The sequence below is a fragment of the Mustela nigripes genome, chromosome 7 (assembly GCF_022355385.1).
Source record: "Mustela nigripes isolate SB6536 chromosome 7, MUSNIG.SB6536, whole genome shotgun sequence".
Lineage (NCBI taxonomy): Eukaryota > Metazoa > Chordata > Mammalia > Carnivora > Mustelidae > Mustela > Mustela nigripes.
In genome coordinates this window covers 127243374-127270878 of record NC_081563.1, presented here as the reverse complement: position 1 = coordinate 127270878, position 27505 = coordinate 127243374, and the positions used below count along the sequence as shown (strand labels likewise).

The 27505-nt window shown below is 48.0% G+C and overlaps 1 protein-coding gene across 5 annotated transcripts in view; it reads right to left on the bottom strand.

The window, feature by feature from the left end:
* The window catches only part of EYA2 (EYA transcriptional coactivator and phosphatase 2), a 272876-nt gene that overhangs the window by 67547 nt on the left and 177824 nt on the right, over window positions 1-27505 (bottom strand). For all 5 annotated transcript variants that reach the window (XM_059407158.1, XM_059407157.1, XM_059407161.1 and 2 more), the window contains 2 exons: window positions 24353-24495; window positions 17840-17923 (listed from right to left, as the gene is read on the bottom strand). In XM_059407158.1, coding sequence (XP_059263141.1) covers window positions 17840-17923; window positions 24353-24495 — 227 coding nt within the window. The remainder of the gene's footprint in view (window positions 1-17839; window positions 17924-24352; window positions 24496-27505) is intronic.

Sequence of the window (27505 nt, the reverse complement as noted above, 5' to 3'; positions counted from 1 at the left end):
ATGCTGTAGAGGTGGAAAATGAGGCCCAGAAAGGCAAAATGACTTGACTGAGGTCATATGGCTAGGGAACAGAATAGGCTTTGAACTTGAGCAGTCTGGCTTAAGAACCCAGGTTCTAGACCAGAGGCGAAATTTTCTAGACCAGGTGAACTTTTCTATAAAGGGCCAGTGTTTTAGGCTCTATGGCCCAGATGGTCTCCACCACTACTCAACTCTGCTGTTGCAGCACAAAAGCAGCCACAGGCAATATGTAAATGGTTGAGCACGCCTGTGTTCTAATAAAACTTTATTAAAAAAGAAACAGGTGGCAGGCCAGCTTTGGCCAACTCTAGAGTTCACCAACTCTTGTGGTCGAGCACTACGCTATACTGTCTCTTTGCTCTCTGACAGTGAATGTCCCTTGTTGCAAAGAGCCCACATTCTAGTGGAGGGGGAGGGCCACGATAAATAAAAAACATTCCATTTCAGCTAGGGACATGTTTCTGAAGAAAATGAAACATGAAGATGAACATGAAACATGAAGATGAAGAAAATGAAACATGAGAGAAGCAGAGAGAGCAAGAAGATGGACTGTGTGTGGGTGTGTTTGGGGGAAGGCTACTAGAGTTGCGGTGGGCAGGCAAGCTCTCTCCGAGGCTCTAACACAGGGACAAAGACCCTAGTGAAACAAAGGAGCTGGCCCCAGGATGCTTATGGTAGCAGGAACAGGAAGTGCAAAGGCCATGAGGCAGGAACAAGCTCTGTATGTCAGAGAATAGAAAGAAGGCTGTGGAGTGAGTTCATTAAGTGGGAGAGGGAGGAAAGAGCCAGGTGGAATAATCGGGTGAGGCCCTCTGATTTATATCCAGAATTGATCACCTGGGCTGCCTTCCTAGCACTATGCCATCCTATCCAGCCAAAAAGCCAGGGAGGTAGGTATTGTTATTATACCCATTTCACGATGGAGGTCTGGGGCTCAGTGAATCCCCACCGTCCTAACAGATGGAACTCAGCTCCAGGATGGTCTGCTCCAATCCCATCCTTTCCTCCCCTGTCACTTAGCTCTAGAGGATGTGGCTGCTTGGACCGTCATCTCTCAGCCCAGAGGTCTCTCTGCGTTGAGGATCAGGCAAGTGAGGGGGTTTGGCACAAGGCGATACTGGCCTGGGTTCAGTCTGCAGAGAAGCGAAACAACTTACAAACACTGATGGTGTGTCATGGTATGATGAACAGCGTCAAGGGTCCTCTAACCCCCCCCTACCAGGGAACCTAAAGAATGGGAGGAGCATAGGTGAGAACTAACGATCATTTCCAGTAGCAAAATCAATTTCCTCTAAAATGGTGTCAGAGCGCTCAGCATATTGTCGGTTGGACTCCCAGCATCTAAGAAGGGTTCTGAGAAGGAGCTAGAGGTCACTGCATGTGGCTCATAGACATCCATCAGGACACAGGACTCCTCTTTCCTCACACTTCACCTTAGCTGACAAGGTGCAGCGTTGTTGAGAGCAACAGAAATTCATTCACCCATCCTTTCATTTATTCTACAAATATTTACTGAGTGTCTTTTATGTGTCAGGCACTGTTCCAGGCATTGGGATACATCAGCAAACAAAACAGTCATATAAATGAGTAAAGCAAGATTTGCAGTATGTCTGATGGTAGGGATGGTATGTATGGCCGCACAGGTTGTGCACTGCATAAATCCAGGGGGACCGTTCACATAGACCACCATGAAAGTGGTGCCTCCTGGAGTTGAGCAGTGCACATTCTGCACTTCCGCCAGGTGATGGAAAACACTACAGAAAAAAAATATGGCAAAGAATTGGTGTCATGTATGTGGGCTGTGTAGGAGGTGTGGCAATTTCATAGAATGGTTAAGGAAGTATTTGCTGAGATGGTGGCATTTCAAAAGATTTTTCAGGGGGAGAGGGAAGAAGCCATGTGGGAAGAGGAGCATCTCAGATAGAGGGAACCGAGTGTTCAAAGGTCCTGAGGTGGGCGTGTGTCTGGCAGGTCAGGAGACCAGTGTGGCTAGGTCAGGGTGGGGGAGGAGAGGAGTACAAGAGAGGGCATAGAGGTAACAGACCAGACCCCTTAGGGCCACATGTAAGGGCATGGACCCTGGTAACTGGCCATATTACATTTCATCTTCAAAAGTTTAATGAACACCTATTATATGCCAGGTAAGACCATGCAGGCTTTTGGCTTCCATGTGGCTTCTAACATGCATGTGGAAGAGAGTGTTTGCTGTTCTTGTCTGCATAGCATCCAGCCCATCTCCTAATAACAGCATTGTTTTAAGTGTTTTTCAGGAGTCTGATTTTCTGCACATCTATCTGTGTAGTTACGAGGAAGCTGACCCTACGACCAGGGTGACTGGTTCCAGCCAGGTCAAGAAGAACCTTGTCTGGGACTTAGCCAGAGCTACTGGGAAAGAGGTAGTCTCTATTTACTGGGGTTACTGAGCTGGCAGGATGTTGGTCTTGTGCTTCTAGGGGGAAATTTTTGCCACTGCAAATGAAAGAAAACAGAGTTCTGCTGACATTGCTTGAGCCCCTTGATTCAGCCGCACCTGAAGCCAATAAAGCCCTGAACGTTTTGGTTATAAAAGCCAATGAATTTACTTTTCTGCTTGTCAGCTTAAGTTGAGTTTCTGTTACTTATAACTGAATGGAAGTTGATTTGACAGCAATTATGGGCACATCATACATGCTGTGCTAGAAAGTGGGGATCTGAAGACACAGTCACTATCCCTGTACTTGAGAAGCTACAGTCTAGTTGGGGAGACAGGCAAGTAACGAGGCAATAAAACACCTAGTGATAAATGCTGTAAGAGGGCAAGTGCAGGGTGCTAAGGGAGCACACAGGAAGGATGCCTAACCCTGGACAGTCAAGGAAAGCTTCCTGGAGGTGGAGACATCCGGGATAAGACCTGAAGGCTAAGTGAGAATTAGCTGGGCCAATGGGTGGCAAGTGAGAACAGCAATCCTGCTGGAGGGAACAGCATAAATAAAGGTCCAGAGTTTCTTGGTGCAACTGCAAAGCTGCAGCCTAAAATATAAACTTGAGAATCTCAGAGCTGGAGATGAAAGGATCTAGAAGGGTCTGGAAGCTGGCCCGCAGAATTTGGGCTTCATTCTGTACATGAGGCACCAAAGACAGCCAGATTGACAGGGACTAAGTAGCTCACACAAATGAACAGAATGGGCTGGGTGTAACAGGGCCTTGCTGTCTGCCCTTCTCTAACTCCTGCAGCAAGAAATATTAAACTTTCCTCTTGACTCTTCCTAGAAAGACAACAGTGGAGAGTAATGATGACTGATACCTGGCCCTTGGCAATAGGGGGTAGTGGGGACTGTGGCAACCTGGAGCCCACCGGCCCCACTGAGTGGGGCAGCTCCAGCCAAGTGATGCCATTGGGGACTGTGGGTGCCTCATGGCCAGACCTTCTGATTTTTTTAAAGAGAACCCAGAAATCTGAATTTTTATGTGAACTCTCCCAATTTTATTTTTTTAAAAGATTTATTTATTTACTTGAGGGAGAGAGTGTGCAGGTGCACACATGAGCAGGGGGAGGGGCAGAGGGAGGGAGAGAGAATCTCAAGCAGATTCCCTGCTGAGCGTGGGGTTTGATCTCACAACCTGAGCCCAAACCAATATTTGGAGGCTCGATCAACAGAGTCACCCAGGGACCCCGTGAAATCTCCCAATTTTAAATACTGGCAACTAATTTAAAAAATGCAACAAAAAATATCGTTGAGAGTCACTTGTGGCCCGTGGACCCCTTACCTTCCCCAGCATGATGTCTAGAATAGGGAAGAACTGGGTTAGAGTGAAGGTCTGAACGCTGATCCGAGAAGTGGGCGCCTTGTGATTGGCTGTTGTGTGCTCTGGTGGCCTTGGCACTCAGAATGGCCTTTGGAGCTTTTGGGTCTGACTGCTTCTCTGACACTTACTAACTTGGCTGTCTGGGGCAGTGTCCTTCTGGGTAGAATGGGGATCACCCCCTCTGCCTTTGTGGGTTTGTCTTGAGGACCAAGGGGATGACTCATGACCCAGTATCAGGTACACGGGGGGAGGGATTTTATCCCTATACTTGAAGGCTCTTGGGTATGGTTAGATGCTACAAACTGAAAGTCACCATAAAAGTAAAATTTTTTTTAAGCTTTTACACACATAAATTTGACAACGAACGAAATGAACCAATTCCTCGAAAACCACAAACTCCCAAAACTCGCCCAGGGTGAACTAGCAGCAAGCATTAAAGGGATCGAAGTCACGGTTAAAAACCTCCTGAAGAACAGAATCTCAGGTCCACATGGTTTCACTGGAGAATTCTACCAAACAGTTCAAGAAAAATTAGCACCAATTCTCCATAGTTTCTTCCAGAAAACAGAAGATGATGCCTCCCAACTCATTTTATAAGGTCAGTGTTACCTTGACCCCAAAACCTGATGAAGAAATTATTAAAAACACAAAAAACAAAAAACAAAACCAACTTCTCAAATGGTCTTTTGAGGTCTGGGGGGCAGGAATATTATTCCGATTTTACAGATGAGCAAACCCCTCTCTCGTTCCTACATATTTTCATCAGCTCAAAAGAAAACCCCATACCCACAAGGCTCCCTGTCCGTCCATTCCCCCCAGGCCCTGGTAACCGCCTGTCTGTGTTCTGTCAGTTTGGATTTACAGATTCTGGATGTTTTGTAGAAATGGAACCACACGACACACGATGTTTGCATTGGGCTTCTTACACGTAGTGCAACGTTTTTAGGGTCTGTCCGTGTCGTAGCACAGATCAGCACACCATGCATTTTTATAGCTGAAAAACATTCTATTGTATGAACAAACATCCCAAGATGTGTTTATCCATTCATCCGTTGATGGACATTTCCAAAGAAATTCTACAACTGCATATTTCTACTTTGAACTAGGTCGCGTGGGGGGACTTGGGTCAGAGCATTCCGCCTTGGCCATCAGAAGGACCTATAAGTTTACTCATTCACAGAGGAAGTGGGGGAACAGGCAGGGTGGGGGGAGCCTCCTAATTCCCCGTCAAAGTCAACCCCCAACACAACCGCGCTGACACCTTCCTGCCATTCACCGAGTGACACCCTCATCCCCAGAAGCTCACAGCAACTCCAGCGATCTTAGAACAGCTCAAGAGCCCTATTGTTGGAAAATAAGTACCATAAAAAGTGCAGGTGAGGCGAGGGGGAAGGCTGCTTCTCAACCTGCTAGTTAAGCATAAGGGAAAATTGTTCCCATTATTTAAGTTCGCAGGGTGCCTGGGATTTTTTTTCATGCCTTATCATTGTGAGCACCAACCCCTATATTTACAGAAGACAAAGAGCTTCTCACTTGAGCCCAACCAACAATCTGTTGCAGGTTTTGCATAGATTTAAATCCCCCTTATTATTATTACTTTTTTTTTTTTTTTTTTCCAGTTCCCCTTCAGCATTCACGGAAAGGTAGAACTAAAGAAGGGAACAACAAAACAAAACAAAAAGTTGGCGAAAGAAGTCTTGGGAAGCGGTCGGCATCTGCTAAATTTGTGGGCGGAAAATCAGGGGTCTTAACCAGCTTGAAAAGCCGCAACCTAAGTTGATTCTACAAGGAAATGGTTCCCCTCTCCGAGCAGCAGAGAGCACAGGGCTTCAAAGAAAGTCCCTGCTAATGAGCACTTTTCTGACAACCCCAAACCATCTCTAAAATATATTTTATGTTGGAAATAATCCTTTAATGCCCTAAAATACATAAGCAGAGGCACTTGGCATGGAGACCCACTTGCTCAAGGAAGCGCTATTACAGGGGATTAACTCTATAAAGGGTACTACCCCCTGCCCACAGCCCCTCCAACTGTCATTCACCTCTAGGACATCCTTCCAAGTGTTTCCAACCTCTTCTTCACCCACCCCCCGCCAGAATGACAACCACAGACGCTTGCTTGCTTCTGGCCCTAATGGATGGAGTGGAGCTGCCCGCAAAGTCGCCATCCCCGGTCCCACAAAGAAAATAATCACTGCTCTCTCCAAGGCCAATCTAAGCCCTCATTTCTTTATTAGCCACAAAGACTAAATACCTTTCACTTAACTGAAAAGAGAGCTGGAGGGGGAAAAACAAAGATTTAAATACAAGGTTTAACCCCCAGTGGGGGAAAGAAATCTCCGACTTCCTCAGAAAATCCTTTCCAAATTGTATTCATCTTGACTTAATCCACATCTACCGAGTGAATTAGGCAGTATTTATTTTGAAAATCTTATTTTATAGAGTTCCAAGGACTCTGTTTTCCTTGGGCAGGGCTGACTGCCTTTCAGAGCTGGAGGCCGCTGCGAGGGCCCCGCCAGGACTTTAAACTTCCAAGGTGCTAGCCTCACATGGCTAACACAGAGTCAATAAACACAGCTGAGCCGGGAGAAATTGGAAGGTTTTCTCATTAAAGAAATAAAATAAACAGATGTCCTTAAGCACTTTGGCTTATGTTTGTCAAAGGATGGAAAGCGCTGGATGTCTGAGCGGCAGAAGCGAATTAGAGCTGCATCTCAAGGTAGACGGGGTAAAAAGAAAGAGAAGGAAAGAATCCGCGGGCCTCTGAATTAACTAATAGTCCTCCAGGGAGGGCACTTTTGATTTGAACCGTAGCAACTTCTACAAATAGTTTTTAACTGCTGGGTCATAAAACCGGGGTTTTTTATTTCTTCTCAGTCTGTAAAGCGGTAACGGACAGGCTCAGCCATGTATCGCCGACTGGATCTGATTGAATCCTGATGGCACCGCGCTGGGTATTGGATTCCGGAATCCGAGCCGGAATCACGTAATGACACCCTCTGAGGAGTGGGGGAGGGCTGTGGCTGGTCGGAAGGGGCAGAAGAGCTGTGGTTGGGGGGAGGCTATGGGCCTAGAGCCCAGATCTGGCCAGCCTCGCCTCGCTCTACCCAGCCTCTTCCAGACGCACAAAGACGCTGGTGGGCGGGCCGGATCTTTGAGAAAAGTTGTCACTAAGTGAGTTCATGGCTTATGTCTTGCGGCACAGACTAATGTGTGAAGGAATTACCTGTGAGTCAAGTTTAAATGTCCATTCTGGTTCAGCACATCTGGAACCCGAGACTCTGCATTTCTAACAGCTTCCTGCTGATGGCGGGGCCCCGGGCCACACTTCACGTTGCTGGGAGGGCTTAGGGGACAACAGGGTTCTGCGGATGGGGACTTCCCATTCCTGAAATCAGGAGGAAGTCTGAACACTCGGACCTCCTTGGAATCTTTGTCTCCTCGGAAGCAGCTCCTGATCCCGGGATGCTGGTGTGAGCAGTTTAGCTGGGAAGAGACCCTAGAAGCATGGGTGGCACAGTAGAGAAGTGGGGGCCGGGGAAGGAAGTCAACACCCGCGTGGGACAGTGAGTGGGTCACGGCTGTGTGTAACTGGGGACGTCTGGGAGACTGTGAAGAACCCCCCAGAGTGTCACGGGTCCTGACAGAGGGAAGCTATCGTGCCCACAGGAATGGGGAGGGCTACGGGGACCGGGTGGGGCGTGCACAGTGTCACTGGAACGAAAAGTCTGTCCTCGCCACCTCATGATGATGACGGTGAAGTGACTCTATCGCCAGGTAATCCCAGCAAGAGAGCAACCACAGCAGTAGGCGCTGTGACGAGCTCCGTGGGGCTCTGAGCCGTCGGGAGGGGGTTTAGACCTCGTCAGGAAGGGCGGAGAGCCCTGGGTGCGGACACTGGGTGGGGAGCCCTGCTTCCCTTCCAGCTGCTGGAGGAGGCGGAGCTGGGGCAGGTGGCAGGGGATTACATACTCTGAGTGAACAGATCCCCCCGCCACGACAGCGTGGCTAGACAGATGCTCCCGAGGAAGGAGACGGCCTGCGCTTCTGAGAGGATGCTAAAGCACAGTTTAGAATGAACTGACAGAGCTTCAAGGCCCCTGGAGGGAACCAGGAGCCAGTAATCTCTGCCCCCACACATCCTACACACTCCGGGAATAACCTGGCATTGGTGGGTCACAGAGGTAAGAGTCTGCTGGGACAAAGGAGGGGAAGAGCTCCACAGTCCACTGCCCACGGGGCTGAGGGGCACCTGAGGGCATGTATCCTGCCAGAGGTCCCCGCTCTTTGAAAACGCAGGCTTGCTGTTGCCAGACCTCCCCAGTTTTCAAGAGAAGTGAGACATCCAGATTTTTATGTAAAGTATCCAGATTTAAAAATACTGCCAAGGCGCACAGGTGGCTGTTGATTAAGCACTGGACTCTCAGTTTTGGCTCAGATCATGATCTCAGGGTCATGGGATTGGCCCTGTGTTGGGCCCTGTGCTGGGCATGGAGCCCGCTTAGGATTCTTTCTCACCCTCTCCCTCTGTCCCCTCCCCATACAAGTGTGCTCTCTCTCTCTCTCTCAAAATAAAAAAAAAAAAAAAAAGGAGATATAGGGTGCCTGGGTGGCTCAGCTGGTTAAGCATCTGCCTTTGGCTCAGGTCATAATCCTAGGGTCCTGGGATCAAACCCTGCATCGGGCTCTCTGCTCAGTGGGGAGCCTAATTCTCCCTCTCCCCTTGCTTCTCCCCCTGCTCATGGTCTCTCTCTCTCTTCATCAAATAAGAAAATAAATAAATTTTTTTTTTAAAAAGAGATATAAGAAAATACCAGCAATGACTTGAGAGCTTCAAGAAATGCCAGGGGGCCAGACTAAACCTGTCTTTAGGCCACATTTGGCCCTGCGTTATCGGTTTGAAACCTTGAATCTTTTCAGATTCAGCAAGGCATGGCCCCCTAAAGGCACCACGTGGACAGAAATTCTGGATAGGACTCTGCTCAGGCAGGCATGAAGGGTCACCTGGCTCCAGCCCAGGTCCCCCACCTGCAAAATGTCCCTGGCCGCTAGCCTGCCTAGATGGGCTCCTTGCACAATACTCCACAGCCTTCGCTGAGCCCTTGCTGTGGGCCAAGCTCTGGGTGAGGCCAGACCAGGCTGGCACCTAGCGTCTTGGCCCCAGAGAGATGCTGACAAGCCCCTGTCTTGTCATGTGTGCGGACATCTGCTCCCTCGAGGGCAGACGCCCTGGACTCTCACTTCTGCAGTGCTTGCAATCGCTCGCACTTAAAACTCCCTGCCCGCAAGCTATTTGTTTGTTTGTTTATTCAACAAATATTTGTCAAGCAGATGTACCGGGCACTGCTGGGTGCCAGGGGATGAAGCTATGAACACATCAGATCCAGTCCGTCCGTCCTTGGAGTTCACGGTCATGTAGAAGAGTTCACCCCAGCGGCTTTTCCTTTTTACCCTGAGAACATGCACATGGATCGCCGGGGATGCTGCTCCCATGCGTGGCTGGGAGCAGTGGGCTGCACCCTGGCTTTCATCCCGTCCAAGCTGGGCAACAACGGCTGACTCCCCCCCACCTCTCTGAGCATCAGTTTCTCCAGAAATGGTTGTAAGAGGAGCAGTCATGCCTTACAGGCTTGTGGTGGAGATTCAGTGGGATAGAACATGCAAAAAAACTCGAGAGTCCCTGAGGGTTGCCTGTCACAGTGTGGTCTATGCGGGTGGGTAGGTTGGGCAGCCTGGGTGATCTCCTCGTGTGGAAGGCAGAGAAGGTTAACGTGGAATCTTAGGGGCAGGGTTTCTCAACGGCAGTTCTATGGATGTTTGGGGTCAGATCAATCTCTGTGGTGCGGGGGGCTGCCTGTGCATTGCAGGATGTTTCCCCAGCATCCCTGGCCTCCAGTCACTGGATACCAGGAGCACCCCTCTAAGCTGTGAAAACCCAAAATGGCCGGGGCATTGCCAAATGTCCCTTGGGGGCCAGGTCACCTCCAGTTGAGAGCCACTGAGTCAGAACACTGCTGTTGGCTGTATGGTGACGCGGAAGGATCCAAAACCACAGAGCAGAAGGAAAGAAGTGAGAAACATGGGGTATTTAAACAGCCCTGTTTACAGATGTGACTGAAATGTACGCGAAAAATCCCAGTACGTATGTCACAGGAAGACACACAGAATCCACCACACTGAAACATGGGGAGAGAAGGAGGAATATCCAAATGGGCCTAAAGGGAAACACACGTCGTGCCCCCGTGAAACAAGAGATGGGCTTTGCGTGCACAAAGAGTATGAATAACTCAGCGTCTGCATGTGAGGTCCAACTTAAATAACAGTGCTCACAGCAGAGTACTTGGCACAGAGTGCACTGTGCAAAAAATAGGAGAATTTGTTCAAGAGGAATTTGCTAGTTGGCAATAGGGGATGAATAAGGTGAGGTCTCTTCAGAGGAAGAGCCTAGACAGAAAATAGGACATCTCTGTAGCCCAGTGCAGGAGAATGAGGAATCGTGTTGCGTTCTTCATCTGTGGTCGGTTCCTCCTCCAAAATGTACCCAGGTTGCCACACTTCTCACTGCTCCCCCGCTCCCACCCTGGTCTACACAACCATCGTCTCTCAGCTGAACTGTTGCTGTAGCCTGCTCACTGGTCTCCCTGCTTCCGCCCTTGCTCCCCTGTGCTCTACTCTCCAGGAGAGCAGCCAGAGGGATTCTTTAGAAATAGAATTCAGATCCTGCCCTTCTTCTACTCTCAGCCTCCATGGCTCCCACTTCATAGAAAAAGCCTGGTGTGTTATTACTCTCATCCTTGCTTGCTCTGCTCCAACTTCCTCGTTGTCCCTAAAACTCACCCTGAGGCAAACTTCTGCCTCAGGGCCTTTGCACTTGCTGTTCCCTCTGCTCTTCCACCAGATATCGAACTGTTCCTTTACTTCCTTTAAGTCTTTTTTTTTTTTTTTTTTAAAGATTTTGTTCATTTATTTGGGAGAGAGAGAGCATGATTGGTCGGGAGGGGCAGAGGGAGAGGAAGAAGCAGACTCTCTGCGGAGCAGGGAGCCTGATGGGGAGCTCAATCCCAGGGCCCTGAGATCATGACCTGAGCTGAAGGTAGACGTTGAACTGACTGAGCCACCCGGCACCCCCCTTTAAATCTTTATTCAACATTCAGCTTCTCCATGAGGCCTCTTTTTAAATTTAATTTCAGTCTCTCTCCCCTGAAATACCTAAAATACTTCTAAGAACACCATCCACAAAGCGAAAAGACAACCCACTGAATGGGGAAAACATATCTGCAAATCACATATCTACTGTTGCAAAATGTAGCAAATCATGTATGTGTATATATGTATATATATACACATCATATAATTATACATATCATATATAATCATATATTTATATATATTTGTAAATTGTACATCTCTAAAATATATGTATATATCTAGAATATATGAAAAACTGGATACATATACACATATATATATCCAGAATATATAAAAATCTCTTAAAGCCAATAAGAAAAAGTCATAAACCAATTGAGAAGTGGGCAAAGGATTTGAATAGTTATTTCTCTAAAGAGGAGACTACAATGGCGAATAAGCACAGGAAAACATCATTGGTCAACGTAATTAGCCATTAAGGCCTTATGAATCAAAACTACCGGGAGATCCCACTGCACACGGATCAGGAGAACTATAACTGAAAAGACATGCACAAGTGTTGGCGAGGAGGTGGGGAAATTGGAACCTTAAACACTGCTTAGAGGATCATAACATGGGGCAACAACTCTGAAAAACAGTCCAGCAGTTGGTCAAAATATTAAGCCTAGAATTCCTAGAGGACCCAGCAATTCCACTCCCGGGTATATACCTAAGAGAACTGAGGACATATGTCCTTGCAAAAGCTTGTCCTCAGGTGCTTGCAGCAGCATTTTTCATAAAAGCCCCAAACCCAGCTGTCCCTCAACTCATGAAGGGGCAGACAAAACGCAGTACAGTCCGTACAAGGGAGAATCACACAGCGATGAGAAGGGATAGAGTCCTGGTACCCACTACGGCATGGATGGATCTTGAAAACAGGATGCTAAGTGAAAGACCTGGTCACAAAAGACCACGTACTGTCGAATTTATTTTATAAAAACTGTCTAGAAAAGGCAAATCTATAGAGACCAAATGTAGATTAGTAGTGACCAGGGACTGGGGGAAACAGGGGGTGACCGCTGAGGGACACGGAGTTTCTTTTTGGGGTGATGACAATATTCTAAAATTAGACAGTGGTGATGGTTGCACGACTCTAGAGATCCTAAAAACCAGTGATTTGTACAGATTGAAATGTCCAGGTAGAGCACATGGATTCTATCTCCAGAAAGCTGTTATTAAAAAGACACACACCACTGGTCCCGGAGTTGAGTTTCCAATCGGTGCTGAGCTGCCTGGAAGGCAAGGCACAAGGGGAGGAGTCAAGGCGGACCTACTGTGAACCCCGGGGCGGGGGCACTGCTGATGAATCCCTCTTAGAGTCCTTTCCCGGCCACAGGGAAAGAAAGACTCCTGACCACCTTGCATTTGCCTGATCCAGGATGGAAAAAATGGAGTTCAGGGACTGCTGGGAGTGAGGTGGGAGGAGGAGAGGTTAGGGAAGAGGCGGTGGCTGCTGGCAGCTCCAGCTCTCCCGGGGATTTCTAATGGATCCACAAGATGAGGGAGGTACAGCTACCAAAGGGGGATGCTCTGGCTCTGAGCACTGGGTAGGAAGAGATGGAAAGGAAGTGGAGAGATGACAGCCTCGAGCAGCACATGCCTCTGATTGGGAACAGGAAGAGAGCCCAGTTTCTGTTTGAAAACTCAAACACTCTGTTTTGAATCATTCCTTAATCATTTTAGCTCTGTTGGTCTTATTTCCCTAAGTAAACAGCAAGTTACCCCTTTGGCTGGGACCACAGTTGGTATGATTTCTGCTTTCTATGCAGTGCTCAATGCAGTGGCCACAAGCAAAGAGCCATGGGGCCTTGGCGTGGATGTATAGGGTGTCTTGCCCTTCAGAACCCATTCTGGACCTCCATGGTCCTCACCCTCTTCTAGAAAGAGAATTTCAGTTTCCTTTGGGAAACATTCCTCCCCCATTCTGTGCATTTAGTTGGGAGGAGCTGACCTGTTCCTTTACTCTCTCTGAGCATTGGCTCCTGATCTAGCATGGCAAATCAGAGCCACAGAGGTTTGGGCAATGAGATTCAAGCCTGGGATCTGTGCTTGAATTCCAGGAAGTAGGTTTTCTTTTTCAGTTGGGATTGCTGACAGGGAGTTGCTATATGAAGAAAGTCAGCTGAGGGATACAGAAAGACCAAGCCCTGAGAACACTGCTAGTGCTCCTGGATCTAGCCCAACCTGACTTCAGATACCTCTGAGTTGTTCAATTACTGTGATCCAATAAATATCTTTATAGCTTAAATACTCCATGCTTCAAATTGACTTCTGCTTGATACCAGCTATTAATAATGAGCTTCACATAGCTATAGTTTCTAGGAAAAGCGCAAAGAGAAAGAGCTGTGGGCCAAAAGTCAAGGCCATGTATTTTAGTTCTAAGGAGGGCATGTATTGCATGGAGCACTGGTATTATATGCAAACAATGAATCATGGAACACTAAATCAAAAAATAATGATGTACTATATGGTGACTAACATAACACAATAAAATAAAACAAAAGGGGCTCCTGGGTGGCTCAGGGGGTTAAAGCCTCTGCCTTCGGCTCAGGTCATGATCCCAGGGTCCTGGGATTGAGACCCGCACGAAGATCTCTGCTCAGCATGGAGCCTGCCTTCCCCACTCCCCCGCCTGCCTCTCTGCCTACTTGTGATCTCTGTCTGTCAAATAAATAAAATAAAATAAAATAAAACAAAACAAAATGAATACCCTGACTATATCACCTCCCTGTGCCTCAGTTACTCTGTCTGCAAAATGGGAGCCACACTCTTATTCTTCTGGGTTCTCGATACTTCTCTGACTTCCAAGTTTATTGCTGTAGCCAAGATTTCTCTTTGGAGCTTTAGACCTACAAATATGATTGCCCTCTGGGATCTTTTTCCTCAACATTTTCCTCTTTCATTGTTCTTCCCTTTATTAGATGTAGATGGTACTTTGTGCTAGGAAACACTAGCTGTCCTTGGATATCCACTTTTTCTGTTTCCCTCCAGAATAATAGAATTCCTGAATGCCAGAGGGGCATGTGACTGGACTACATTTCCCCGACTCCCTTGCAGCTACATGCAGCCACATGATCAAGTTTCAGCCAATGGGATGTGAACAGAAATGCTATATACAGATTCTGAGTCTGGCCCTTAACAGAACAGGGGACAAATAAAAATAAAGTAAAATAAAGAGGGGTTAATTCTCTTTTTCCTGTTCCCCCTTCCCACTGACTGGAACATACACATGGGGGCGAGCTAGGTTTTGTCTTGCCAGCGAGGGTGATGTTCTGGGATGGCAGAGGACAAGTAGGGCCTCGGTGCCTTGTGCTGTGTAGCAGCCCTACCAGCTTGAGCTGCAGACACCTGCACTGTTATGAGCAAGAAATAAATGGTCTTGTATAAGCCATGGTTATTTTGGGTCTCTCTTGGGGTGCTTGGCTTTTGCAAATTAAAAAAGAAAAAACCCACCTCATTCCTCGCCTAGGGGAGAGCTGGAGGAGGGAGTGGTGAGTTCTAGAACTAGAGTGAATATGGCACAGGGGACTTGGATGCTCCAGGGCTTCTCATCTCAGTTTTCCCTGGGCCTGCTGGGGGCTCCCGGGGAGGCAAGCGAGCCTGAAATATGACTCTTATTCTCTCCTGGGTGATCTCACTCTCTCTGGGCCTCAGTTTCTCCTTCTGTACTATGGAGACTATCTGGGCAGGGTGATCTCCTAGGTCCTTCCAACTGTGACCTTCTATGGTTCTGAAATTCCAGGACAGTTGGAACTCACATGCCAGTGGGGCCAGGATGCTCCCATAAGTGGGTTAAACAGGCCAAGTGGGGGCTGTGGTTGGGCTGCAGAGTGGACCCCCCCCCACCGCTGAGGCCAGTCACTACTCAGCTCCCGTTGATTGCTGCCACATGAGAATGTAGGATTGCCAGATTTTCTAATTTTTCAAGAAGAGCTAGAGATCTGGATTGTTTTGGTCTCTGCAATCTCCTGATTTTTAAATGTTGGCGACAAATTCACATTTTTTCAAACACTCTAGGGGCCAAACAAAAATGTCTGCAGGCTGAATTTGGTCGTTGGCCACCAGCTAGGCATTTTTTGTTTTGATACTATTTCCCTTCCTTCCTTCCTTCAACAAATATTTATTTGAAGCCTTCTAAGTGGGGGGTACTGTTCTATGCACTGGGAATAAAGCAATGAACAAAACAGGGCAAAAAATGTGCCTGTCATCATGTAGCTTTCATTCCAGCGGATCGTCCTGACTTACTCATGCAACAAATATTTATTGAGCAATTCTGGCCCAGGCACCGTTTGGCTGGGTAGGTAAAAAAGTGTTCACAGCCCCTGCCCTCATGGTACGTATAGCCTAGAAGGGAGATTGACGGTGAGTGCATAATAGAGATGAAAAACACAGTAATAGCGAGAGTTGCAATTTAGATAAAGGGGGAGTGGTTAGCTAAGTACTCTCAAAGGAAGCTACATTTATTTATTTTTTTAAATATTTTATTTATTTATTTGACAGTGAGAGATCACAAGTAGGCAGAGAGGCGGGCAGAGAGAGAGGAAGGGAAGCAGGCTACCTGCTGAGCAGAAAGCCCGATGTGGGGCTTGATCCCAGGACCCTGAGATCATGACCTGAACCGAAGGCAGCGGCTTAACCCACTGAGCCACCCAGGCGCCCCAGGAAGCTACATTTAAAATGGGAACTGAAAGTAAGATTTCATCTAGTAAAAGAACATGCTAGAACATTCTAGATTACAGCAGAGGCTTCCGGTGTGCCTGTTTCCCATATCCCCTCAGCTGTGTCCGTTTCTGTACACACAGAGGCTTTCGGTTGTGAGTGCTGTGCTCTGTGGCATTCTTGGGGCAGGCCAGACGTGCAGGGAGGTAACAATCCAGCAGAAGCCCTCAGCCTATGATGGAATAGATATCCCAGCAACCTCACTGGTTGGTGGTCCGCTCAGAGGTGTGTCCTACAGAATCTCCCCCAGGCCCCAGGGACCTGCAGTGGTTAACTCTTTGTGCAACGTGTATTGGCCACCTCCCCTCCCCCGTCTCACTTTCCCACTCTACACCTGGTGCGTCCTGGGAGAAACCCAACAGAGATGCGAGAGAATGAGGCCAGCTTTGAGGACAGAAAGTAATTTAGGATGAGTAGCCGGAAACGGGGCTGCAGAGGGGGGCAGGAGTTAGCCCATGAAGGGCCTTGGGAGGCTGGGATTAGCGTTTGTCCACGGGGAAGCCAGTGACCATTTTCCAGCAGGGAAGTGACATGACTCCCCTGGGCCTGGGCTGTGGGACGAGCCCTCTGTAGGCAGCTGTAAAGGGCAAGGTCCGCAGCGGGCGGTGGAGCTGATTGGGTTAGGGTTGGAGAGAGGATCACCTGGTGTGGGCTCAGAAAGGCTCTCTGGGCTTTGTCCCTGTCTTGAGGATGCTCAAAGTTCGGTTTCAGGAATGGTGGTGACACAGACACAAAGACCATCCCTGAGATAACACAGCCTTACACAATCCCTGAGAGCCCAGCTGTTGCACGCAGCTGTAGGACCTCAGAGTGGGCTACTTCTAAAGGTAAGAAGGGGGAAGGTATGCTTTTTAGGGGGTGGGGGCTTTACCGGGGTGGTTAGAAAAGCCCTGACACCCAGACTAGCAGGTAACTCGCTACTGCAGCCCCTTTGGGATGGCCCCACTTTTTGCAATGCCTGCCAAGTCCACTCTGGTCTTTTTCGCAGCTCTGGACTCTGCTATCCTTTACCAAAGCTGTGCTCCGTCCAAGATTGCACGCCGGATTTCCCGCAGGCACTGCTAGACATATTAACGGTGTCCCTACGTGGCAAGAGATTTCTGCACCACCGACACCATTTTTATATTCTCTACAACATAATGGCAGATGATAAATCTATCTTGCTAATTACACATCCAGCTTGTTATAACCCCCATAAAAAACACGAGCAGCTGGAAAAGCCATGAGGTGATGTCAAATCATATTTCTGGTCTCTAAACAGAAACAGAAATATTTTCCAGGCGCTGGTGGGTCTCATGGTTCCTACCCATGCGTGGAAGCAGCTGCCAACAGGTCGCTCGCCTCAGAGATGACAGCTTGCCTGTTCTCTAAAGCTCTGCCTCGCCACCCCCACCTGTCTCCCCAAAGAGACGGCCCCCACATGTGGTTTGCTGGGAAGCCAGTGGGGAGAATGCAGAGAACCGGCAGGCTGTGGGTGTGAGCAGCTGGGTTCACTTTTGCATTATGAAGGTGGTTTCAATGATTCTTCCATTCACCACCGCTCAGCCGATAACATTTGCCCCAAATCCTAACTGCAGGGTTCCCTGTCATACTTTGTCCACGATACGTTTGCAAAGCTGTTGTAGAGGTCCACTCTGGAACAGACAAGATGCCTCCCCCTCGTCTCAGAAAAACGGAAGGAAAATGGAATTCATCTGCCGGAGACACTAAGATAAACAACAGGGAACTAGAAAAATACTTTACTTCGTTTTTTAAGCTAAGATTACTGTTTTTGGCTGCCATGGATCCTCATGCTCTTAGGAGGGAGACAGCCGAAGACTGAACTTATATCCCATCAAGTGAACAGTGAACACTTCATGTGTTGGAAGGAAGGCTTGGGGGACGACAGAAGGGGAATCTAATTAAATTTTCACATGGTGAGGGAACATTCCATAGGAGCACTCAAACCCAGACTGACCTAGAGGGGCAGCTTTTGTTGGAGAAGCCGCCTCATAAACTGCCCCCACAATTCCCAGGACAAACCAGCTGGACAGACCGTCATGTTGAAAAAAAAAAAAAAAAAAAAAACCCCAGAAAACAACAACAAAAAAAGAGACAGAGAGAGAGAAGAGACAAAATGGATTCTTACCTTCCCATATCTGGACGCGAAAGTCCCGGTGAGTAAGGAGTGAAAAATAATTATCGTCTCATCCAAATCCCACACGAACACACGCTGTGATGAAAGAAAGGAAGAGACTGGAGACAAATGGACTCGCTTGCTTCTGACTTAATGTCTGCAGAAATTAATTCCCCGGGAGGAGAAAGAAATCTTGAAAAACATTATCTTTAAGTTATAAAACATGTGACTCACTGATGTGTCACTGGGTCCCCATCCAACCTTAGCCATGTAAAGTGTATTCTGATGGCCAATTTTGGGCTCCTATCAACCCAGAGATGCCAGAACCAAGAAGCCTGTTCTTGCCTTCCACATAAAAGCTCAAAAATGGAGGAGCTCAGGCCAAAAACAACAATAAAAATCATATAACTCATTTGAAAGAATGAAGCACTACCTTTTTGCATTCACGGCTCACCATAAGCCCAACTACTTCTCAATACTCCTGTTTTTTAGTAATTCTGATGTTTACCTCTGTAACATATTTGTGCCTTTTTTTGCTTACCAGTTTGCCAACTTTAGATAATAGTTTTTGACTGAGCAATGCAAAAGATGAGAGTTTAGCTCATTTCTCTAGGACTTTACATTTTTCCCATAAGTGAGCCCCGCTAGTTCTGAGACCATCCACTCTGGACACTCTCCCCAGCTGAAACAGTGAGTCCGCCATGGAAGACTCTGGCTGTTGGTGTCCCCAGCCCCTCCGCAACCTCCTCCTCACTCTCATCTGAGCAGCGTTAGCCTTCCTTTCCCTCCACCAAAGTGGACAGACCACATTTCCTTCCAGGGCTGTACTTCAATCTTCTGTGCTCAGTCTAGATGTTGGCTTTCAAAGTTAGTGACCAGTAATGATCACCCACATCTTGTGATTATGTTTCACTGCAGAGGCAAGGAAACTGCTGGGATTTTGCTTCCTTCTCTGAGTGTCCAGTGTCCTAACCCCCGAGTCACTTTCAGTGCTCCTTCTCAATTAAAATCATGCCATATCCTGGTTTGTTCACATAGGAGCCATGCCTGTCTGGAATAACATTTTGTTTTTGCAGGAGTTTATTAATTGATTTAATTCTTTTCTTGTTTCCAAGGATGTGGCTTTATTAGAATCTTTAATTTGGTCACACCCTCCATATCAAAGATGTTCCTCCTCAGTGACAGAATGTTCCAGTGTAGACTGGATCATCTTCAGGCTTGCTGCAGAGCTAGTAGCATCTTGAGATGTCCTTTTACTTTTTACTGCATTTCCAGATGAGATCCTCTATTTCCTGGATCCTAAGGCTCTCTCTTAGTCTTATCTTTCTTTCTTTTTTTTAAAAAAGATTTTATTTATTTGAGAGAGAGCAAGGGAGCACAGGCGTGAGGGGGGAAGGAGTGCAAGTGGGGAGGAGCAGAACAGGAGAGAGAGGGACAAGCAAACCGCGCTGAGTATAGAGCCCATCTTGGGGCTTGATCCCAGGCACACGAGATCATGACCTGAGCTGAAACCAAGGGTTGGATGCTTAACCAACTGAACCATCTGTATAGAGCCCATCTTGGGGCTCGATTCCAGGCACACAAGATCATGACCTGAGCCGAAACCAAGGGTTGGATGCTTAACCAACTGAACCATCTAGTTCCCCTCTCTCTTGCTTTTCTTCTTTGTTTTACCTGAGTACATCCTTAAGCTGTTTCTTCTGAAAGGGTGCTTAGAAAGTAGAATTCCTACATTTCTGATCTATTTTGATTTTCCTCTGTGGTACCTCTGGGTACAGAATTCCAATTGGAAAATAATGCCTTCTAGATGTTGGAAAGCATTCCTCCATTAGCTTGATGCTCAGTGTGACTGGTGAGAAGTGTGATGTCTCACTGATCTTCAGTCCTATGTAGGTTTTCCTTTTTTTCCCCTTTTGGACACTTTAGGATCTTTATATCTGCAGACCTGAAGTTCCATGAGGATAGACCCAGGTGTGGTCTTTTGGCATTCATACTGTTCAGCACCTAGCATTTTCAATCTTATTTTTTAAAATGATTTCTTCCCACCTTTTCCACTGTTTCCTCTTGCTGGAATTCCCAACAGTCAAATTAGACTTTTTTGATGGATAAGACTCATACTCAAAAAAATATATTCTCTATAATTTTGTCTTTTTGATCTGTGTTCTGGGAAGTTTCTTAAACATTTCCTCCCAACCCTTCCATTAAACTTCTGATTCTGTCATTTTAAAAATTTCCAGTGACTCTTACTTTGTCTCTGAGTTATTTTCTTCCCAAGAGCCTCCATTTCTTATTTTATGGATGCAAGAGCTCCTTTGGATCCTTATAAGAAAACCAATCAGAATTTTCCTACATTCCTGTTTCTTAAATTACCTTTCACTTGTCCTCTACCTTATCCTGGCCTTATTTTTCATTGTTGGTTTTCCTGGTGATCAGTATGTTTAAGAGCATGGGGCCTGACTGATTGTATGTGTAGCTGGTGTTGGGGGCAGAGGCCAAGGTCATGTACTCAGTCTGCCATCTTGAATGGGCCATCCTGGAAACTTCTCTGGAGGTGAACGGCTGTACTTATACACTGCCCTTTGCCATGCTTTTAACAGTAAAGGGAAGGGTGGTCTGTAGGAGGAAAAGGTCAGTTAGTGCAGGGGTCTTCAAAGCAATCAGAAGAGCTGAGTATTATTTCATGACTTTTTGGGTCCAGTTATGGGTGTGTATGGGCTGGGTCACGGTAGTAAGTGTAGTTCTTATTAAGGGTCATGGTAAAAAAAAGAAAAAGTTTTTTAAGAAAGGCTTCTGGGTTTCAGTATGCTAAGTCCTAATTTATTTGAACTAACTCAGTTGGATCAGTGAAACTGAGAAACTAAAAAAATCAGTCAATATGTTCAAACTGGATGCAGATTCCACTCAGTGATGTACTACATTCCCTCAGAAAAACCTTTGTCTCCCTCCCCTGCCCTAGATCTGCTGTGGGTAGGTTCCTGGTAGCTATTCTGCAGGCGACCCTACTCCTTAGCCCACCGTGGTCTGGGCCAGGGAAAGCCCTTAATCCCAACGGAGTCAGAGGTCTTTCCTTGGAAACTTGAAATCGGAACCTGGAAAGCCATTCCTCATCTTTGAGGGGCTGTTGGCAGACACATGCTCTGAAGGATGGGGGGGGCCAGTCTCCAGGGAAGAGAGGGAAGGCAGATGGAAAGACCACCCCACACACTTCCAGGACCTGGTTTCAGTCAGAGGCAGAGCGAGGTTGGAGGAGGGTGGAGCCCAGGAACTAGGGTGCGCCTGCGCTGAAAAGATACCATGGTTGGTCGGGGATTCTGGCACCTTCGCTGTGCCGCGTGGGGAGAGAAAGGGTAAACACACTTCCTTGCCCTGTGTACCTCCTGGTTCCAGGATCTTGCTGACACTCCCCTGTCCCCTGCCCTGGGGTTCTACGAGAATCTCGGTATCCCTAAAATAACTTCTGCTTTTTCACTTAAGCTAGCTCAAGTTGGTTTCTGGCACCTGTAGTCAAGGGATTGTAACTAATCTACAGTCAGAATTTCTCTCCTTTCCACTTTCTGCATAACTTCTCTCTCATGGGCTTCCGTCATTAGCAACACGGCCAAAGACTTAGGAGGTGCGACCGGGGCAAACCCTCCACGCAGACATTAAGCACGGAAGTGAAACACAGCTCGCACCTTTTCAACTGTTCTTGCCCAGTGGTTCTTTCCTCTGGAATCCAGAAGCAGAGGTTTCCAGAACGATAGAGCCCCGCAATCCCAGACTTCCATGCACTCCTGCAGCCTTCTCAGTTCAGCGGAAAATGTCTGTCTATCCCCACCCCTACCAAGAGCAGGAGCCACATTAAGTGACTGAATAATGAAAAAAAAAAGGCATTAATGTATGTGCTGCTCTTGGTGATTTCCTTAGATCTGCCACTCAAAGCTGCAGGAAATCCTCAGGAGCAGAGGAGGCAGAAAAAACAAAGACAACCTGAGGCAAACGAATTTTCTTCTAGCCTTTTGCAAAGACCTAATCCTGCTGAGGGGATGGTGTAAAGTCTTCTTGGTGTTGGAAGGAGAGGCCTTCAAGAATTAGAGGAAAAGTGAGAACAAATCCCTTGGCCTGAGAGCCATCCCACGAGCAGTGGGGACTCTGGCTCTGTGGCAGGTCCCCAGGGAGGCAGGCTCTCAGCGAGGATGGCTGCTGGTCTACCTCAGGAGGCTGACCAAGGGAAGGAGACGAGCACGGTGTTCAAAATATTTAACACCTTCTGGGAAAGCTGGAACAGACACTGGCCATAAACAAGCACTTAAAAACCCTGCCAGTGAATACTGGCTAACTAGTACAGCTCTACCAATGAACACCAGCTAAGTAGTACAGCTCTCCCAGTGAACATCGGCTAACTAGTACAGCTCTACTACTGAACACCGGCTAACCAGTACAGCTCTCCCAGTGAACACCGGCTAACTAGTACAGCTCTACTAGTGAACACGGGCTAAGTCTCAAAAGCCCTGGGGCTGGCATTTGTTGTTGGGTGCCCAGCATCCATCCCTGCCCGATAGGAGCACTCTGGTTTTCTTTTCCCGTTCTGAGCTGTCTCGGTGGATCTGTCAAGCAAGGGCAAGCCTGAGCCAGGCCAGAGCGCTGCTGTCTCCTTGGCGTTGGACACTGAGTCGAGCGGAGCTAGCATCTCACACTTACTCTCCGGTGGGGGCAGCTTCCTCGAGGTTCCCGAGATCGTTCAGCACGGCCTCTGCTACTGTTCTTTCTAGCTTTGGTTTGATGACTTTCTCTCCATGTTGCTTCCTTTCTGTAGATTCCGTTTTCTTAAGCAACCAGAACTGGTTTCTGTTGCTTGCAACTGAAGGATTGTATCTCATCCTCCAAGGTTTCCATTTTCAACAAGGATTTCTACACCCAGCGTATGGCACAGAAACCCAGAAGTCCAGACCCTGGCTGGACTCTTCTTGACCACAGTGGGTACTGACAGTGAGGAAGGGAGCAGCCACCATCCCAGTCCTGGACACGAGAGGCTCTGTGTCTTGTGAGACCCCTTGAGCCCTGAGATTCTCATATAATTCTGGGGGCAAGAGACCCCAATAATTGAGGTGGGGTTTCTTTCTATCTTTCTTCTTCTTCTTCTTCTTTTTAAAGATTTTATTTACTTATTTGACAGACAGAGATCACAAGTAGGCAGAGAGGCAGGCAGAGAGAGAGAGGAGGAAGCAGGCTCTCCTCTGAGCAGAGATCCCGATGCGAGGCTCAATCCCAGGACCCTAGGACCTGAGCCGAAGGCAGAGGCTTTAACTCACTGAGCCACCCAGGCACCCAAGGTGTGGTTTCTTAACCACCCTGATGGGATGGGGACTCAGAGTCAACATTACATCAACTTTAATTAAAGAGATGATGAAAATGACATTTCTTAGCACATGTGAGTTTGTGCGGGGCTATGAACACAGATGGGATACGCCTTTGGATCTCTTGGCACGGACCCAGACTTTGCCGATACTGCCCATATACCCATAGTGCACTCAAGCCAACAGATGTGCCCTCCTGTATTTCTGCCTTTGGTGAAGATGTATGAACTCACGAAGATGCCCATTTTTCCTCCCTAGATGTCGATTGGTTGCTTCGGTCTGTTTTCCGGAGCATCCGTTTTGCCTCTGTCCCCACTAGTAACCATCCCCCTTCTCTCACGCATGTGGTTCTTTTTTGTTTGGGAAAATGTCAGTGCTTGACCAATAATCCCACACTTGCTTTATTACAATAAAGATCGGCACATCCCTCAGACCAGCCGCTCTCAGCCTGGGCTGCGCGATGGAAATCCCTTGGGGAGTTTTAAAATGCTGATGCCTTTGTCCCTTCCTCAAGGAACTGGGTTTCACTGATCTGGGGTGCAGCTTGAGAATGAAGGCTCTCAGTGCTCCCCAGGAGATTTGAAGGTGCAGCTCAGGTTGTGAGCTAGTGCCCAAGAACTCCCTTGAAATGTGTATTTAATTAGGGGGCCTGAGCACCTGCAATTGAAAAAGCATCCCAGGTGATACTCATAGGTAGCCAGGGTTAGGAACCCTCCAACCCAGCTGGGAAAGCCCACTGCCCACTGGTGTCTTTACCAGGGCCTCTCAAAGTGTGGTCCTCAACCCTGCGGCATCAGCATGTTCTGGGAACTTGGTGGAAATGCAGTTCTCAGCACCCCACCCAGCCCCTGAATCTATCAAATTGGAAACTCTGGGTTGGGGCCCAGCCCTCTGGGTTTTCGCGGGCCTCCAGGTGAATCTGCTACCGCCTATGCTTGAGAACCGGTGTTTTACTTTCTTTGCTATCTCCAGGGTCACTCTCCCTAGCCTGGTCTGTCAACAGTGCTTCCCATGGCCAACAGAATTCTCTCCCTTCCCATCAAGCATCCCTTCCTCTGCTATGGAGCTTTGTGGACACAAAGGGCCATTCTCCCCTGTGTGCGTGGACAGAACTCGCCCCCCCCCCACTCCTGTTCTGGCCACAGGTGGAGATTACACTCCCCAAGCCCGAGAGGCAGTCTGGAGTTACCTCGATCTCACTGTCCCCTGCTGGGGAGGGGTCGCTGCTCCGCTTGGAGCGGCCTCGGAGCTTCCCGTCGGAGGCCCGGGGCGGCCGGTCCACGTCTCCCTCTTTTGCCGGCGTGGAGGGTCCGTTGTGCGTGTTATATTCACCTGGTGCAGGAAACAGAAGTGTGGACATATCAGAAGCTCGGCTGAGTGTCTCCTCCCAGGAAAATATCTCCCGACCGGAACCAAGTCCACAGTTCTAGGCCCCAGGGGCAGCACAGAAGGCAAAGATCTCATGGGATCAGAACTGCTCCGGATGGTCCCTCCGGCTGCCTGTTCATCACCATTCCCTCCTGGAGCAAGGGCTCACTGAGCAGGCATAGTCCCAGGCCCTGCTTCTCACACACCTTAACTTCTAGAGGGAGGAGAGGGGCTTAGGCAAACAAGTGAGTATCTAAGAGACTAGGCAAGGACCAGTGTTACAAATGGGATGTGGGTGGGGAGTGCTGGGAGGTTACTAACTGCTCCGGAGCTAGTCAGGGAGGGCCTCACGGGTAAGGGGACACCTGAGGGGAGATGTAGGGCAGGGAGGGTGGGCCGCTGGGGGAGCTGTAGGGATAGGGAGCAGAGTTTTATGTTTGCAACTCGATATCCCAAAGCCTAGACAAACAGAAGGAAGAAAATCAGTATTTCAAAGGAGCAGGGCAGCAAACTTTTTTCTTTTCTTTTTTTTTAAAAGATTTTATTTATTATTTGACAGAGAGAGACACAGTGAGAGAGGGAACACAAGCAGGGGGAGTGGGAGAGGGAGAAGCAGACTTCCTGCTGAGCAGGGAGCCCGATGCGGGGCTCGATCCTAGGACCCTGGGATCATGACCTGAGCTGAAGGCTCAGCTTAACAACTGAGCCACCCAGGTGCCCCCAAACTTTTCTATCTTTAAGAGACACCCGGCTTGGGTGAGTGGGAGGTATACGGGGAGAATTCTCTGTGTTGCTTTCTGTGGCTTGTTCTGTTCTCTATGAAAAGCACAGGGCTGGCCCTGAGGACGCGTCAGTAAACAATCGGAACTAAGTTCTGGCCGGGCCCACATACATGTGGCGTCAGTGAGAGGGAGCAGGGCAGAACGCAGCCACCTGTGGCTTCCACTGAGCTGGAGCTTCTAGAAGGCACAGAGAGGCTGCCCTGCTCATTCCCTCAGGAAGTTGACTGATGACCCTGCTTAAGTGAGCAGTACCTTCCTGGGACCTAGGTCCCAAAGCCAGCATCCGCGCTGTACTGTGTTTTTAAGCACGGAAGTTTGAAATACATGGCTTTTTATCAGAGTCTATTGTCTTTATTGAACTTGTGAAGTAGTATGACATTCATTGGTGTTACCCTGGACACTAATATTAGAGGCAGAAGCCAAGTCTGGGCCAGTCCCCGTCGCCAGAGTGACAGAAGCCTACGATGGCGCGGAACCACTGAGGGCACCCCATCCGGCTCTCTCATTTTACAACTGCTGGGATTAGCTCCTAAATGCATCCTGAGGACTTCATCTCTCCTTCCATAATTGCCAGTTCTTGGATCATAAGGAGGGAAATGCTTTTGTCTAAAACTACTTGGCAATGGACTGATTTTCTTCCCTACCCTGGAAGGACGATTTCCCTCCAAAACCCAAGGGACTGAACTTGGTTTATTTAATATTTCTAAAACTTCTTAGCAGACTAAGGACATAATAAGAAAAGGCTTGGTTTTGCGTTGTCAGGACTGCGGGGCCATCTCCAACTCCCCAGCATTTTCAGGACACAGCATGAGAGATTCCCAAATATCTGTCTTGCCAAGACTTTCTTCTGGACGGCGGGGAAGAGGCAGTAGAGAAATTCACAGATGTTTAAGAGTCGTAGATAAGGTTTATCCTGATTCATATGGTAGTTCTGAGGCTATGGGGGCTTAGAAAACATGTTGATCCCTTCAAAACCCAGGAAAATATTATTTAAAAAGGGAGATACACCCGGCGTCTAAGAAATGTCTACGTAAGATGTGGGGGAAGCCAATATACTGAGTCTCCTGAGGCGTCTGCATGGCTGAATGTCTGCCTTTGGCTCGGGTTCTGATCTCAGGGTCCTGGGACTGAGCCTCCCACAGGTAGGGGCTCCCTGCTCAACAGGGAGCCTGCTTCTCCCTCTCCTTCTGCCCCTCCTCCCCACCCCCTCCCACATAAGCTCTCTCTCTCTCAAATAAATAAAATCTTAAAAAAATAAAGAGTTTCCCTTCCTACCTCTGAAAGCAGCCCTTTCCCCAACTTTTTACATTCTTGAGAACGAAGCGCCAGGAGTCAAAGTTCACAGTCAGAGGTACACAGGCTAAAGCAATTTACATAAACCTTTTTTGGGCTCATTTCCCTCTTTCCCTTTCTCCCTCCTTACACTTTTACATGACTTCCAAGAGTTTCCTTGTAAACCCTCTGTGATCTCCTCCTCCAGTCCCACTCCCCACGTGACCGCTGATACACTTTCTCTCATTAGAAATTAGTTTGCTTTTTCAAGAGTTTCGTTTTTTTTTTTTTAAAAAGATTTTATTTATTTATTTGACAGACAGAGATCCCAAGTAGGCAGAGAGGCAGGCAGAGAGCCCGATGTGGGGCTCGATCCCAGGACCCTGGGATCGTGATCCGAGCCCAAGGCAGAGGCTTTAACCCACGGAGCCACCCAGGCGCCCCCAAAGTTTTTTTTTTTTTTTTTTTTTAAAGATTTTATTTATTTATTTGACAGACAGAGATCACAAGTAGGCAGAGAGGCAGGCAGAGAGAGAGAGAGAGGAGGAAGCAGACTCCCTGCCGAGCAGAGTGCCCGATGCGGGACTCGATCCCAGGACCCTGAGATCATGACCTGAGCTGAAGGCAGTGGCTTAACCCACTGAGCCACCCAGGCGCCCCCAAAGTTTTTAAATAAATGGAATAAGGCAGTATGTATTCTTTTTTTGCCTGGCTTCTTCCAGCCAGAATTACTTTTTTGTGATTCAATCCGTGTTGTCACGTATATGGACAGACCACTCCTTCCTGTTGCTGAGCACGATTCTGTCTCATGGATATAGCATCCTCTGTCTGTTCACCTGTGGATGAACATTCTGATTGATTCCAGTTCTGGGACGGTATGAAGCTGCTGTGAACATTCACGCATCGATCCTGATATGCAT